The sequence below is a fragment of the Vombatus ursinus genome, unplaced genomic scaffold (assembly GCF_900497805.2).
Source record: "Vombatus ursinus unplaced genomic scaffold, bare-nosed wombat genome assembly UNPS02003292.1, whole genome shotgun sequence".
NCBI lineage: Eukaryota > Metazoa > Chordata > Mammalia > Diprotodontia > Vombatidae > Vombatus > Vombatus ursinus.
The window spans coordinates 14,964,941-14,979,797 of NW_020943070.1; the positions used below are offsets into that span (position 1 = coordinate 14,964,941).

Genomic DNA, 14,857 nt, shown 5'->3' on the forward strand with positions numbered 1-14,857 from the left:
GAGGCGTTGGATGAGGAGGAACAGCGCCGCCATCTTGGTGAAGAACAAGGGCCTCGGGAACTCGGGGACCGTCAGCCCTGCGGGCTCGAGCCCGCCATCTTATTAAAGGGAAAGAAAGCCCAGGTTGAGTAGGGACCTCCCACCTTTCCAACCCCCCCGGGGGTCCCCGGGGCTGCATCTCGGTTCCGCGTCTGTCGGATGAGGGGAGTCAGAGAGATGCCCACTAACTGCGCCGCGGCGGGCTGTGCCGCGACCTACAACAAGCACATCAACGTCAGCTTCCACAGGTAACAGGTACCGGGCGGGAGGGACTGGGCAGCCCGAGCCCTTGACCCAGCTGCCACCCAGCCCGGCCCCCTTCGAACCCGGGAGCGTAGCGCGGGGTCCGTGGATAGATTTCAGGGGATCGTGAACTTGAACGCGAGAAAAATGTCATCTTTCCACTCATTGAAATTTAGCATTTTTAATTGACAAATTAAAAATGTATACATTATCATATGAAGGGATCCCTAGCTTTACCAACCTGCCAAAGGGGTCCGTGACGCACGAAAGGTCAAGAGACCCTTGCCCTGCTCCCCATCCCCTCTTCTAGACGATGCTGGAGCATCATCCTGCCAGAGGGGACCAGATTCTCCACTAGCATCCTCAGCTCCGATGGGGGGGGGGGGGACGCGGGGTGAGGATTGGAGTAGAGGAAAGAAGGAAAGAAAGGATGGTAGGAGGAAGAAAGAAAGAATACAGGAGGAACCAAGGTTCTGGAGAGTAGAGCAGGGCAAAGAGAGGCATCTTTCAGCTCGGTTGGACCAAAGAAATCCCTTCGATTCCCACCTGGAAAAAACAGTTGCTTTGCTATTAAAATTGGGAAATGCCGCATTCCAGAATTGACATCAAAGTTTATTCTTCTGAGGGGTAGCAGGCAATGAAAAACGTGGTAATGCTAATGAATTTAGTTGCTTACCAGAAATCCAAAGCAGGGGTTAGTGTCTGTTCTACCCTAAGATTAAGAAAGGCAGCATTGTGTCTTTGCCATTTGCTTTAAAATGAACAAAAATCCATAGGTTCTGCAGAAACTCCGGTATCTTCTTTATGCTTATTTCAAGTACAGACCTTTTAGAGAGACCACTTTTAAAAGAGCTGTGTACAATTGACTACTAAAAAAAATATAACCTTTCAGGGTTTCTGTAATATAGTATGACACTTTAGAGGGGGGACACTTTTTACCACCCACTCCCCCCACTTTGACTCCTGTGTACCAGCTTGGGACTTGTTTTTTAGCACCAAGCACTTTTTTGAGATGTTGGGTAGGGAGAACTAGAACTGTGATTTTATTAGCATAGGGAACTCCCAATGAATAAATTCCCTCTACCAAAGTAGATCAGCATTGTCAGATGCTGCAAATAATACAAATAATAGTCTTGAAGGCATTGAGAAGTCAAGTGACTTGACACAGGGTCACATAGACAAGTATTTGTCAGAAGCAGAACTTGAACCTAGGTCTTCCTGATTCTAATTGAGGCTTTCCATCCACTACACCAAGCTGCTTCTATTTTTTTCAGCGGATAGGCCTGGAGCCAGGAGCACCTGAGTTTGAATTCTGCCTCAGATACTTACTAACTGCTGCACTGGATTAAGTCACTTACCCTCTTTTCCTCAGTTTCCTCATCTTTACAATGAGCTGGAAATGGTAAACCGCTCCAGCGTCTTTGCCAAGAAAACCCCAAATGGGGTCACAAAGAGTCGGACAGGACTGAAAAAACTGAACAACCATAACAGATATTTAATAAAAATTTGTTGAATTTATTGAAATTATTTTTGTTCATAATAAAAGTTTAAAGAGAATCTTAATTGGTTCATTCAAACTCCTCCAGTGCTTTTCTTCAAAATTTCATTCTAATTCTCAATACTTGAATAGTCTCTAGAAGAATGTGGCTTAGTGAATTTAAGACTAGTCTTTGCATTTGGAATACCTGGATCCAAGCCCCAGACAACTCTCTGAGAACATAAATCTGAAGGTAAATTGCTAATCAGTATTGTGGGAGTTTAGGAGTTCCCCCAACTGATGAAGTCGTGGGTCAGGAAACAATAACAAAAATATTCTCCATCAGCATAGATAATCAGAAGATTTTGGGGATGGTCCAGATGGGCAGTAGTCCAGACCTGTCACTTGTCCAATGCAATAATTCCCTTGTAGTTTTTAATGTTGAAGAGTTTCTTGGAACCCTGTGAGATTAAGTGACTTGCCCATGGTAACACCTGGTAAGTGACCAAGAGACAGGACTTGAGCCAGGTTTTCTTTATTCCAAGGATAGTCCTCTATCCACTGTGCTTCAGCGCCTCTCAATCTAAAAGTTATCTAGGAAAAAAAAAAAAAGTTAATCTAGGAATATCACTGCCATGACCCATATGACTGTGTTTAAGGAATACAAATTAGACCCCAGGTCTGGGCTCTATAATTTTAAGATAAGCTACAAGGACAAAGGTTTGAAAAATAATACAACAATAATACACAAAGGATGACTAAGTATAGGAATTATTTCTCTTCAAGACTTGTTTGATGGGCTATGCACGGTCATGAAGAGCTCTTAGAAAATGACGCTCAACATTCCTCAGTCTTTCCTGGGAAAGAGAAGAAATTATTTAGGCTTTATTGACATAATCATGAAATATTGGAATTGGGATCTTTGAAATCAGCTTACGTTTTTGTCCTAGATCTGATCCTTTAAAAGAGGAGGACAGTAATGAGAGTGAAGATACCTCTAAACTTTTTGGTAAGGAAGAACTACTTTTTGTGTCCCAGAAAGCTTGAGATTTGCAAGGCAGTATAGCTACAAGAAGTGAGAGACCACTACATTCACCTTATTAAATCCTTGCGAGGGAATGTAGGAATAATGGGGGTCATGGCAGTGGCAGCTTTTCAGTTCAGACCCCTTCTCTTCATGATCTCTTAATGTCCCCAATATTTTTGTTTCTCAAATATAGCAGTTTCAAATCTCATCCCTTTTATAGCAAGTTCGTAATGATCAGCACTTCCATTAGAGGGCACTCAAAGTAAAGTTGAGATCAGATTGATCATATCTAGGTATTGTTTCCCCGATTTCCAAATCAGTAATCTTTCCAGTATCCTATTGATTTTTTTTCTGAACTATGTAGAGACACAGGAAGACATCCTTTATGTGTAGATATCTATATGTTTGTCAGTAAATTTTTACTGAGCATTCTCGGAATAAATAGCACATTATAAGAAAAGAGTATTTTCCTTAATGCAATTTAAAATCTAATTGGGCCTATCAGTGATATTTCTACCATTTTTCATGAGAATCATGATTTCTACTGGGATGATCAGTATAGACAAAGTATTGATTTCAACAATTACAACTATATGCAAATTAACTAGAAACTAAAATACAAATTTTAGAGATTGAGGCATTTTTACCTAAGTTCTCTTGACAAAATGAGCATTGTGTCCAGTTTGCCTTCACCATTTATACCAGCAACAGTAGATGGCATAGCTAAATTATCCTAATATAATAGTTCTATGCACTTGATAAATTGAGTGTGATTAAAACAGTTTTAGACTGGAAAAAAAATTCACTTTTTTGTAATTCTAGGGAATATGTTGAAGGATCTATTCCTCCAAATCACAGAAACCACTTAATCACTCCTACATTGATGTTGCTATTTATTCACTCTTATGAAAATAAGCATGAATTATTTTCATTAGAGTGTGTAAATCACTTCAGTGTTAATGTTTTTAGGCAGATATTTAAATGTAATCAACATTAAATCATTGTCTATTTTTAAATTATCTTTAACCACTAGAATTACCTGAAATGTTGTGATTTCTTCAAATCAGTTGGCATTTGAGATGTATGTTGTTCCTTAGGTTTCCCTTAGATCCCCAAAGAAGAAAGGAATGGGTTCGTCTGGTTAGGCGCAAAAATTTTGTGCCAGGGAAACACACTTTTCTTTGCTCAAAACACTTTGAAGCCTCCTGTTTTGACCTAACGGGACAAACCAGACGACTTAAAATGGATGCTGTGCCAACAATTTTTGATTTCTGTACTCATCTAAAACCAATGGTAGGTGGTACTCCTTTCTTTTTTCCCTTTTCTCCCTCCCCCGACTTCCCTTTTTGTCATCTCTCTGACAGAGACTGTCCTTTACATAAGAAAGCAAGACTATCCTGAACCTTACACGGTTCAGGATCAAAAAAGCCGTCCTTTGTTGTGCCTCATACCTGCCAAATCTCTTTTTTAGAGACAGAAGAGAGCTTGGAAATTATCTAGATCAGAGATGTCAAACACTGAAGGAGTGAGGCTGCAACATTCCCCAGCTGAGGGAACCAAATTAAAATGTAATTGAGAAATATTTAACAAAATAAAAACACAATAGAACATAGAAAATGTTAATGTGTGATTTTCTAAGTCAGATACTGTTTAGTGGCTTCCATTTCTATTTGAGTTTGACTCCCCAGATCCCTGTAAGCTTCTTCATTTTATAAACAAAAATACTGAGACCCTGAGAAATTAAGTAAGTACCTGTCCTTAGGGGCTCCAACTAGTTAGAGTCAAGTTGTAGACCTGACCTGACCGAGGTTCTTAACTTGGGAGCAATGAATTTTTTTTTTAATGTTTTCACAACTGTATTTCAATATAATTGGTTTCCTTTGCAGCCTTATGTATTTGATATTTTTTGTGTTTAAAAACATTAGCCTAAGAAGGGCTCATAAGTTTTACCAGACTCTCAGAGGGGTCCATGACACACAAAAAAGTTAAGAACCCCAGGACTAAAAGAATCACCTTTCTCCCCAACACATTCTTTAATCCTGGACACTGGCCTCCTGGCTGTTCCAGGACAAGACACTCCAGATCTCTCAGCTCCGGACATTTTCTCTGACTGTCCCCCAAGCCTGTAATGTTCTTCCTCCTCCATTCTGACTACTGACCTCCCTGGCTTCCTTTAAGTCCCAACTAAAATCCCACCTCCTACAGGAAGCCTTCCCCAACCCCTCTTAATTGCAGTGCCTTCCCTCTCTTTATTATTTCCTGTTTATACTATATGTAGCTTGCTTTGCATATATGTTTTTTGCATATTGTTTCCCCCATTAGACAGTAAGCTCCTCGAAGGCAGGGACTCTTTTTTGTCTTTTTGTATCCCCAGCACTTAGCATAGTCGGTGACACATAGTAGGTGCTTAATAAATGTTTATTGACTAGGTAAAGATATAGAATATTAGAACTAATGGAAAGTCTTTTGACTTACATTCAGGAACATTTTCTACTTTCCAGATTTCTTTGTTGTACTGCATATCATTTGAAACAAGCCAATAGCTTTGAAATCGTGTGAGATATATATATTGCTGTAATGTAATTTTACTTTGTTATTATTTGGGAAGCTATGTCAGTAGTAAAATGGTGAGGGCCTGAACTAGGGGGTCCAAAGTAGAAATAGAAAGGATCAGGGGTGGGGAACCTTCTTCCTTGAGGCCACATGTGGCCTTCTAGGTCCTTGGGTCTGGCGTTTTGCATGAGTCTAAATTTTACAGAACAAATCCTTTTATTAAGGGGATTTTTCTGTGAAGTTTGGATTCAGTCAAAGGGCTGTACTTGAGGTTCCCTACTGCTGGATTAGACTAAAAGGAGACATTACAGAAGAATTAATAGATGTCTTAAAGCATAAATGGGCCTCTTCTAAATGCAGCTGGAAACAAATTAAAATGTAATTAGGAAATACTTAACAAAATAAGTGAAAAAACATAGATAATGTTAATATGTGGTTTTCTTAGTCTTTATGGGACCTGCCTTCCAGTTTAGTGGCCTGTTTCTATTTGAGTTTGACACTACTAATTTATCCTGTTTTTAAAAATAACATAAAATACAGCATTCATATATTGTTACCTAGCCTTTACTTCCCGAAATAGTTAACAGTGTGTCATAGGAAGATTTTTTGGGGTAAAATTTTCTTCAGTATCTGCTTATTACTGTATGAGTACAGATAGTACAGAACAATTGAAATGCGATTTTGACCCTGGAGACCCAGTTATTTTGACAAGAAAAGAAATAAGTATTCAGTGTTACCATTTCTTGAATTGTCCTTTTCTAGAATCCCAGAGTGTAAGAACTGTCTGTCTGGACTAGAGGGTGAAGGATACATTTTGTCCTCTTGAGTAGTCTCAAAGGCCTTAAGGGTGGAATGAACATTGACAAAGACATCCATTTATTCCTTCTGGGGTTAGAAACAATGAACTGATTGCCTCCCCTGCTCAGAAGGCTCAGAACCTGGGGTGGTAAGAAGTCTAAACTGGCCTATTATGATTGAAAGTACTCCAACCAAACCATGAAATAAATTAGTGTAGAGAAGCTTGTCTCCACCCCAGCAAACATTCAGTTTTCTGAAGTCCAGGAGAATGTTAAAAATAAAGCAACAGAAACACAGGAACTATTCATAGCAGAAACTCAGAAGGGAGACTGGTTGTGTAGAGTTCTGTATGACGGAGATTAGTTAGATTCACCAAGTCTGGGGGTCTTAGTCATACCTCCTCAGAAAGTCAGTGTTTTCTGCTTTTGCTCAACACTTTGAAGGACATTGAACAGCACTGGCTGGCTAAGGGGCTAGAAAACTGCCCCTCCAGGCCTCTAATGGCCCCTGCACTGAATGTCTCAGGTTAACTCTCAAGGGAGCTTCCTCACAGAAAGGTACCTACACTAGTGAAATTTTAGGTCCAGCCAAAAAATAAATGGACACTAAGTTCAGAAAATTGAACTTCTTTTCTTTCAAACTTCTTCTGTTCTCTAATTCTATCTGCTTCCCAAATTAAGGATTCTACTATTTCTTAGTTTTAGCTAAATTTTATAATGGAGCTGCTTATAGCACCATTTGTAACAAAAATTTTAAACATTTAAAAATTTGTAATTGTATTATAATATATTTTAAATATAACAAATATGATAATTTTATGAATAAAACAACAGAATACATTTTATGTTCCTGAATAACATGAGCTTAGATTTCAAGGCACTACACACACACACTCTGTCTCTCTGTCTCTCTGTCTCTCTGTCTCTCTGTCTCTCTCTCTCTCTCTCTCTCTCTGTCTCTCTCTCTCTCTCTCTCCCTCTCTCTCCCCCTCTCCCTCTCCTTCAAAATTCCTTTTCCCCTCAAAAGGAAAACTGGCTTTTTTTCCCGTGAGTTAAGAACTTCAATTGCTTAGAATGTCCACACTTAGCAGGTGAAAGGAGAAAGTGGAGTGAGAGAAGAAGCCAGCAGATAGGAGAAGAAACAAAAAGTACATTGTCTTGGGAGCCAAGGGACAAGTGAGGACAGAGTGATGAACAATGCAATGCTGCCCAGATCAAGGGCCACAGAGACCAAGAAGGCTGTGGGCAAGCCCCTGGGGACTTTACAGAGAAACCTTTAAGGAGAGTGATGGAAACAGAAATCTGACTCCCCAACGGGCTAACAAGATTGTAGATCAGGAGCAAGTGGAGGAACTGGGCAGAGTTCATTCTTTTAAGAAACTGGAGCAGGGGCAGCCAGGTGGTGCAGTGGATAGAGCTCCAGCCTGGGAGTCAGAAGGACCTGAGTTCAAATCCGGCCTCAGACACTTGACTCTTACTAGCTGTGTGACCCTGGGCAAGTCACTTAACCCTAGTTGCCTCACCAAAGAAAAAGAAAAAAAGAATTAGAGGGTAGGGAGTTTGAAAGAAAAATGAGTCAGTAACAAGGCAAAGTTTTTATCAAGAAAGTTTTGTTCTTCCAGACACATTAATTTTACCAATAAGACACGATAACATAGGAATATGGTCTGACCCTGTAGTTTCATTAGTATAGAAAACTCCTGGGTGAGGAAACTCTCTGTACCAATGCACCTTAGTTACTGACTGTTAGTCAACAAACATTTAATGAATGAATGAATGAATAGAAAAAGAGAGTGAGCCTGCTATGTATCAAGCACTGTGCTAAACTTTGGAGATACAAAGAAAGGCAAAAAATAGAAGAGGGTGATTAACAGAGTCAGAAGCTGCTCAAGAAGGATGAGGATTGAGAAAGGGCCATTGGATTTGGCAATTAAGATATCTGTAGTGACTTTGGAGAAAACAGTTTCCGTTAAGTGAGAAGGTAGGAAGCCAGACTGCAGGGGTAAGGGAGGGAGAGGAGAGGAAGTGGAGGAACCTATTGTAGCTGGCCTTTTCAAGGAGTTTAGCCACAAAAGATGAGAGAGATGTGGACAATAGCTAGTGGGGGGGGGAAGGGCAGCTAGGTGGCACAGTGGATAGAGCACCGGCCCTGAAGTCAGGAGGACCTGAGTTCAAGTCTGGCCTCAGAACAAACACTTGACACTAGCTGTGTGACCCTGGGCAAGTCACTTAACCCCAATTGCCAAAAACAAAACAAAACAAAAAAAAAGAAAAAAAAATAGCTAGTGGGCGATGAATGGATCAACTGAGTTTTTTGGAGGAAAGGGGAGGAATAGGTATACTTGTAGACCTTGAAGCAGACAGTAGATAAGGAGTGATTTAAGGTGAGAAAGTGGAGGTGATACAGGAAGCAGTGTGCTGGAGAAGACAGGTTAGAATGGAATCGCTTATGCATGTGGAAGAGTTTGCCTTGGCATGGAGAAGGGCCACCTATTCACATGAGACAGGGGTTAAGGAGCAAATAGTGGCAGACGGCGTCTGACTGATGTGAGATGTGGAGAAGGGAAGACAAAGGAGCTCTAGGCCAAGGGTGGGGAACCCGTGGCCTCGAGGCCACATGTGACCCTCTGGGTCCTCAGGCGCGGCCCTTTGACTGAATCCAAACTTCACAGAACAGATCTTTCAAAGGGCCACACTTGAGGACCTAGAGGGCCACATGTGCTCTCAAGGCCGCAGGTTCCCCACCTCTGCTCTAAGCAAATTGTCTCAATTTCTTCAGTAAAATTTGAGAGTGGGGGAGGAGAAGCCATGGGAGGTTTGAGAAAAGATGAAAAGGTTTAGAAGAGCCACTTAGTTAATTAGGGATGTGTAGAAGAATTGCCTTTCAGCCGAGAGGGCAACACCTCAAAGCACGTGGGCAGAGGGCAGGGGAGACCAGTTGATACAGCCCATGGCCAGAGGCCTAAAGGAAGCAGGAAGGGAATTGAATCTGGAGCACAGGGAGAGGTACTGATTCTCCCTCAGACTGAAAGGAAGAGAAGAAAACATGACTGGAGCCGTTCAAATGCTTGTTTGAAGAGGTGTGCACTGCTTTTCTTAGGTTATTAGTTAAGTTTATTGTGGTTACATATGGTTATTAGTTAGGTTTATTAAACTTAGTTAACATAAGCTTAAAAATAACCCAGTGTTAAAATAATATTCTTATCTGTAAAAAGAGATTAATCGTGACCTCTCTTGTGGAAATACTAGACTTGCAATGATTGTAATGATTAGGTTTATTAAACTTAAAATAAGCTTTAAAAAAACCTACTTTTTGTATTCATAATATTTAAAATATTCCTAAAGTAAGCATTATTTTTGTACACATATCATATGGGTCCATGTATTTAAAAGAGAAATGAAGAAATTAAGTGACTTGTCTAAAGTCTCATTGAATTAATGGGTAATAACAAGATTAAAAGTTTGATTATCAGTTCATTGGACATTTCTATTCACTATATAAAATGTCATTTCTGTTTAATGTATACCTTTCCATGAGGTAAATAGTTTAAAATTACTTCATTCTAAAACTGGGCCGATTTACTTTTGATTTATGAAACTCTGTAATTCACGTGTAACACTCTTCGTTTTATTCTGTACAGAAACCCAAGTCAAGAAATCTTCCAAAGAAAAACTTGTGTATCCCAGCAGGACCATCCAATATGAAATCCAATGTTAGCCATCAGCAAGTTCTACTTGAACACAGCTATGCCTTTAGAAGCCCCACAGAGGCAAAAAAGAGGATAATTCAACTGGAAAAAGAGATAGCAAGCTTAAGAAGAAAGATGAAGAATTGCTTGCAGAAAGAACGGAGAGCAACTCAGAGATGGTTCAAAATCACGTGCTTGGTGAAAAGTTTAGAAGCAAATAACCTATTGCCCCGGGGCATATCAGAACACATCTTGCCAAGTGCCTTAAACAATCTTACGTTACAAAACTTCAAAATCATTGTACAGGGTCAGCAAGATCAAACGTAACAAAGTCTCTAAATGAAGACAGCCCCAAACCAAGGAGCCCGCTTTTGATATTCGCCAGAACTGAATTCTGTGCCCAGCCTTCACTGGATTCAGAAGTAAAAGTTACTTCCTGCAATTATGCTAAAAACTCTATTCTCAGGACAGTTTTACTTGAAATAACATAATTTTCTGGATATCGTTTATAAAGACTGTTAACTTATTTTTGTGGAGAAAGAAAACTTCAAATGAAGGCTTCATTTTAATGTAAGCACAAGTGCCTTACGAGAAAAAATACCTACTCTGGCTGAAATTTTTCCTACATGAAGAAATCTTATGTTTACAAGTTTATTTATTGTTTTTCTTAAAAACCTGTTTTTGAAGGAATGGTCTATGCCAGGTAATGTTTGGGTCATTTCATGGACTTACTTTCTGTCAGAAAAGGAATTTTCCTTGTTGAACTGCATTGGAAGCGGACTTTTGTATTCTAAATATGATGCTGAAGTACTTTTCCAAAATTAAATATAACCTTAGAAAAGTACCAGTTCTGGATTTAAATTGTGGTGGGTACTGACTTGGCAATATATGGTGAATCACTTCACTTACTATGTTGCCTTTACCTTTTTCATATCTGTTAAAAGGGATTAATAGTAACCTCTTTCATGGAAATACTACACTGGCAATGATACACTAATTTAAATGTTAAGTGCTGTTTGATAGGAAATGCCATTGAGTCCATCAGATGAGAAGAAGCTAGGCATAACTCAGATCTGCTCAGATGGGTACTTTGGCACCTTGAGTTCCAAGAAACGCGCACACACACACACAGCTGTGAAACAGCGACATTGAGTCCGTCTCCTGTTTTGTGCTAAAATTATTAAATAATTAGATAGATATTACTGCTTTCTCATAACTTATATGTTTTTTGTTTTATGCTCTTGTATGTTAAGCAATTTTTATGTGTGTTAGGATATCAAAGTTGTTTTGAAAGTATTTATTTTACTGCTTACATAGGTACCCAGCTCAGAGCATAGCGGTTTTTTCCATAAAACACACTAGCCTTTCAATGCAGAGAGGTACTTAGCCATGCAAAGTCTTGACAACTTATAATTTGTTTTAAAATGAAATCAATTTATAGACCATTAAATCAACATATACACCATGAAAATACAGTATGGACAAGGATTCACTCCCTCTGCCACCTTCATTATTCTTTAGGACAGCATCACGCTGTGGCCTTCATTGTATATGGAAAAAACAGGAATTTAATGATTCTTTTCTAAAACAAATCTATGCATATGGTACTCCTTTAAGAATTTATTTTCTAGTTGAATCATTCAAAGAGTTTGCCTTATTTCATAAATTATATTTATTCAGTGTCTTGTATTTCAGATACCTATGAACAAAATCATGGAAAAGTTCATTAACTATTAAATCGAATTTCTTAGTCCTCATTCCAATGTATGATATTACATTATGAATATAGTATAATGCTTAACCATAGATGGTTCCACCTTTTTTCACATAAGGGGTTTATTTTATGTGAAAAAGCAAGTCAGACTTACATCTGAGGTTTTCTTCTTTTAAAAATGACACTTGTTTACATTCTAGTAACCATAAAGAGCACTAATTCAATTTTTCACAAAAGGTGGTTCTCTATAATGGAAGATAACTGCTCACTTTGATTAAATATGTACTGCTAGAAAAAGCAGATGAATACTTCCTATCAGAATTTGTGTATCCAAGTATGACACTTTTAATAGCAACTCCCAAAATTTAGGCACAGTATGAGGGCAAGGGGGCAGCTAGGTGTCGCAGTGGGTAGAGCACAGGCCCTGAAGTCAAGAGGACCTGAGTTCAAATGCGACCTCAGACCAAACACTTGACACTAGCTGTATGACCCTGGGCAAGTCACTTAACCCTACTTGCCTAAAAAATAAAAATAAACAAATAAAAATCTATTGAATTAAATCTGTAATACCTAACACCGGTATGTTTTTCAGTATCTATCAAGAAGGGAGATTTGGCAAATGCAAAAGTAAAGAAATAGTTTGTTTTCATTCTTATTGGGCACTTGTCAGAAATACTTGTGGAAAAAACTTTATGTGTTGAAAAACTTTACATAAATATTGTCCAGTGTTAACGTGTTAAATGTAACTATTATGTTTTGGTCATGGACCATCTTTACATCTTTTCACCAATTTATCATCAGCAAAAATGACTGTTTACTAGTTTTATACATCTAGCTAAAGGTGGTCACATACCCACTTGAACGTGATGTGTGTCTTTTAAAATATTAGCTCCCAGTCACAGAAGGTCCAAAGTAATACTCATTTGAGCCCTGTCCACTAGTTCCTGTTCATAACAGGTAACTGAAACGACTGTAAAGTTGTTAGCAATGTCGGTGGAGAAACATAACACTACAACTACAAACATTAAAGCTTTTTGAAAAGATAACCCAATACGTGCATTATTGTGTTGGTTTTTTACTGCATTCAGGATTGGCCTCTAGAATCCCTATTCCTATAACGCAGCTGCTGTGACTTTTCTCTTAGATATTGCATGTTCCTGTGTGATTGTTTTATTATTACAAAATCACAGATTAGCCCCATCACCACCTCACGTCAGTCTTGTTAACAAATGTCCAGTCAGAAATAGCTCATGTTTTGTACTTAAGAATATCTGTGATTTCATCTGTGCAAGCGTATCTTTCTTGAATTAATGTTTACATATTTTACTTAAACCATCTTCACCAGTTGCTTCCCTTGTGGCCTACCTCCTGATGATGGTTCAGGCACTGGGTTTAGAGTCAGAGAACCTGGGTTCAAATTCCATCCTTGCCTCTTATTAAATGTGTGATGCTGGGAAAGTCATTTTGCTTCTCTTAAGCCTCAGTCTCCTAATCTGTAAAATGTGAAATTGGAATAGATAACTTCTGGAGTTCTGCTCCAGACCTATGATCCTAATTCCAATCTGACCATTTGGCTCTCCTCCTCGATCAACTCCAGTAGCTTCCTGTCACTTCTAAGATAAAATATAAACTCCTCTGATTGCATTTTAAAGCCTTTCACAACCTGGATGATTTTCAACCACACTAGATATTACACCCCCTCTGACACTGCTCCTCAGCCATGCTAACTTCTCTGTCCCTCACATGACATTCTGTCTGCCATTTTTGTAAGTTCTCCCTTCCCTACCTCTGTCTCATAGAATCTGTTTTCCTTTAAAATGCAACTGCAGCACTGTTTTCTGCATGAAAACTTTCTTAATTCCCGTGACTACTAAGCCCTCCCAAACTCTTTATATTTAACTACTTTGTACACATTTGTATTTATCAACTTTATACTGTACATATTTGTGTATTTCTCTCCCCCATTCTAATGTAATCTCCTTATGAGAAGAGATTGGTTTCATTCTTTATCCTTGTGTCCTCAACTTGGCACATTTATTGTTCACTTGTTTCACTGGTATCCCACTCTTTGTGACCCCATCTGGAGTTTTCTTGGCAAAGATACTGGAGTGGTTTGATATTTCCTTCTCCAGTTCATTTTACAAATGAGGAACTAAGGCCGGGATGGGGAGCCTTCGGCCTCAAGGCCACATGTGGCCCTCTAGGTCCTCAAGGGTGGACTGAATCAGTCAAAGGGCCGCACTAGAGGGCCACATGTGCCCTGAACTAAGGCAAACAGGGCTAAGTGACTTGCCCAGGGTCACACAGCTAGTACGTGTCTGAAGCCAGATTTAAACTCAGGAAGGTGAGTCTTCCTGACTCCAGACCCAGCTCTCTATGCACTGTGTCACCTGGCCGCCCCAGGTGACACAGTTAAGTGCTTAATACAAGCCTTGTGGGTGTGTGTTAGATCCTTCAGCCCCTTCTGTCTTAGCTAGAATGATCCTCAGATGACTGATATGGAGTCTCTTGCTGAGCCACTGCTCATAGTTTGTGCAACTTCTACCATGATATTTCAGACACAATGTTCTGCTGGCATAGCTTTTGAAGACTGGGGCCGCCTTCATATTTCCATTATCAGAGTAGGATTTTAGTGGGAGGCTCTGGTTCTGTAGCACAAGAACTCTAAAACATGACATCCTGTTTTTGCTATGGGGGGGGGCTAGGCAATGAGCTTAAGTGACTTGCCCAAGGTCACACAGCTACTGCGTGTTAAACGTGTCTGAGGCCAGATTTGAACCCAGGTCCTCCTGACTCCAGGGCCGGTGCTCTATCCACTGTGCCACCTAGCTGCCCTGGGCCTGTTTTCTCTATAAGGTGGTATTTAGATCACCCTCTTTCTTCTCCCTTTGCTTGCCCCCATACCTCATTTAAGCCATATATCAAAATAAGACTTGAGCAAAACTTTTAAATAGTCTTTTTCATCTTTCCTGTAAAGTGAGAAAAGGTACAGAACCTCAGTACCTCTGGTCATGATCATTGTTTGAAAGATCAGTTTTGAGTTTGGTTGTCAATGCTTAACTGGTAAATTCTATTTTAGGACAGTAAATTATTCTGGTTTGGTTTTTTTTTAAGCTTGTTCTCTCCTTTTAGAAGAGTACTTACCTTTCAGCATTTAGATTGTATAATGCTTTTGCCCAAAGCATTATTTTACAATGTATCAAAACAGTTGTGGACTGTCAGAATAAAATATAAGAAAGTTTTTAATGTGTATTGTTAAATACAACTCCCATCCCTAGCAAAATGAGCTGCTATTCTATTGTTTCCAAAAGATGGAGT

The 14,857-nt window shown here is 39.4% G+C and overlaps 1 protein-coding gene across 1 annotated transcript; it reads left to right on the forward strand.

The window, feature by feature from the left end:
* Positions 1-183: 183 nt before the first annotated feature.
* On the forward strand, positions 184-11,997 carry THAP2 (THAP domain containing 2). Its single transcript, XM_027870795.1, has 3 exons — positions 184-287; positions 3,884-4,079; positions 9,778-11,997. The coding sequence occupies exons 1-3, from the start codon at positions 199-201 to the stop codon at positions 10,150-10,152; spliced, it is 660 nt and encodes a 219-aa protein (XP_027726596.1). The 5' UTR covers positions 184-198; the 3' UTR covers positions 10,153-11,997.
* The last annotated feature ends 2,860 nt before the right edge of the window (positions 11,998-14,857 follow it).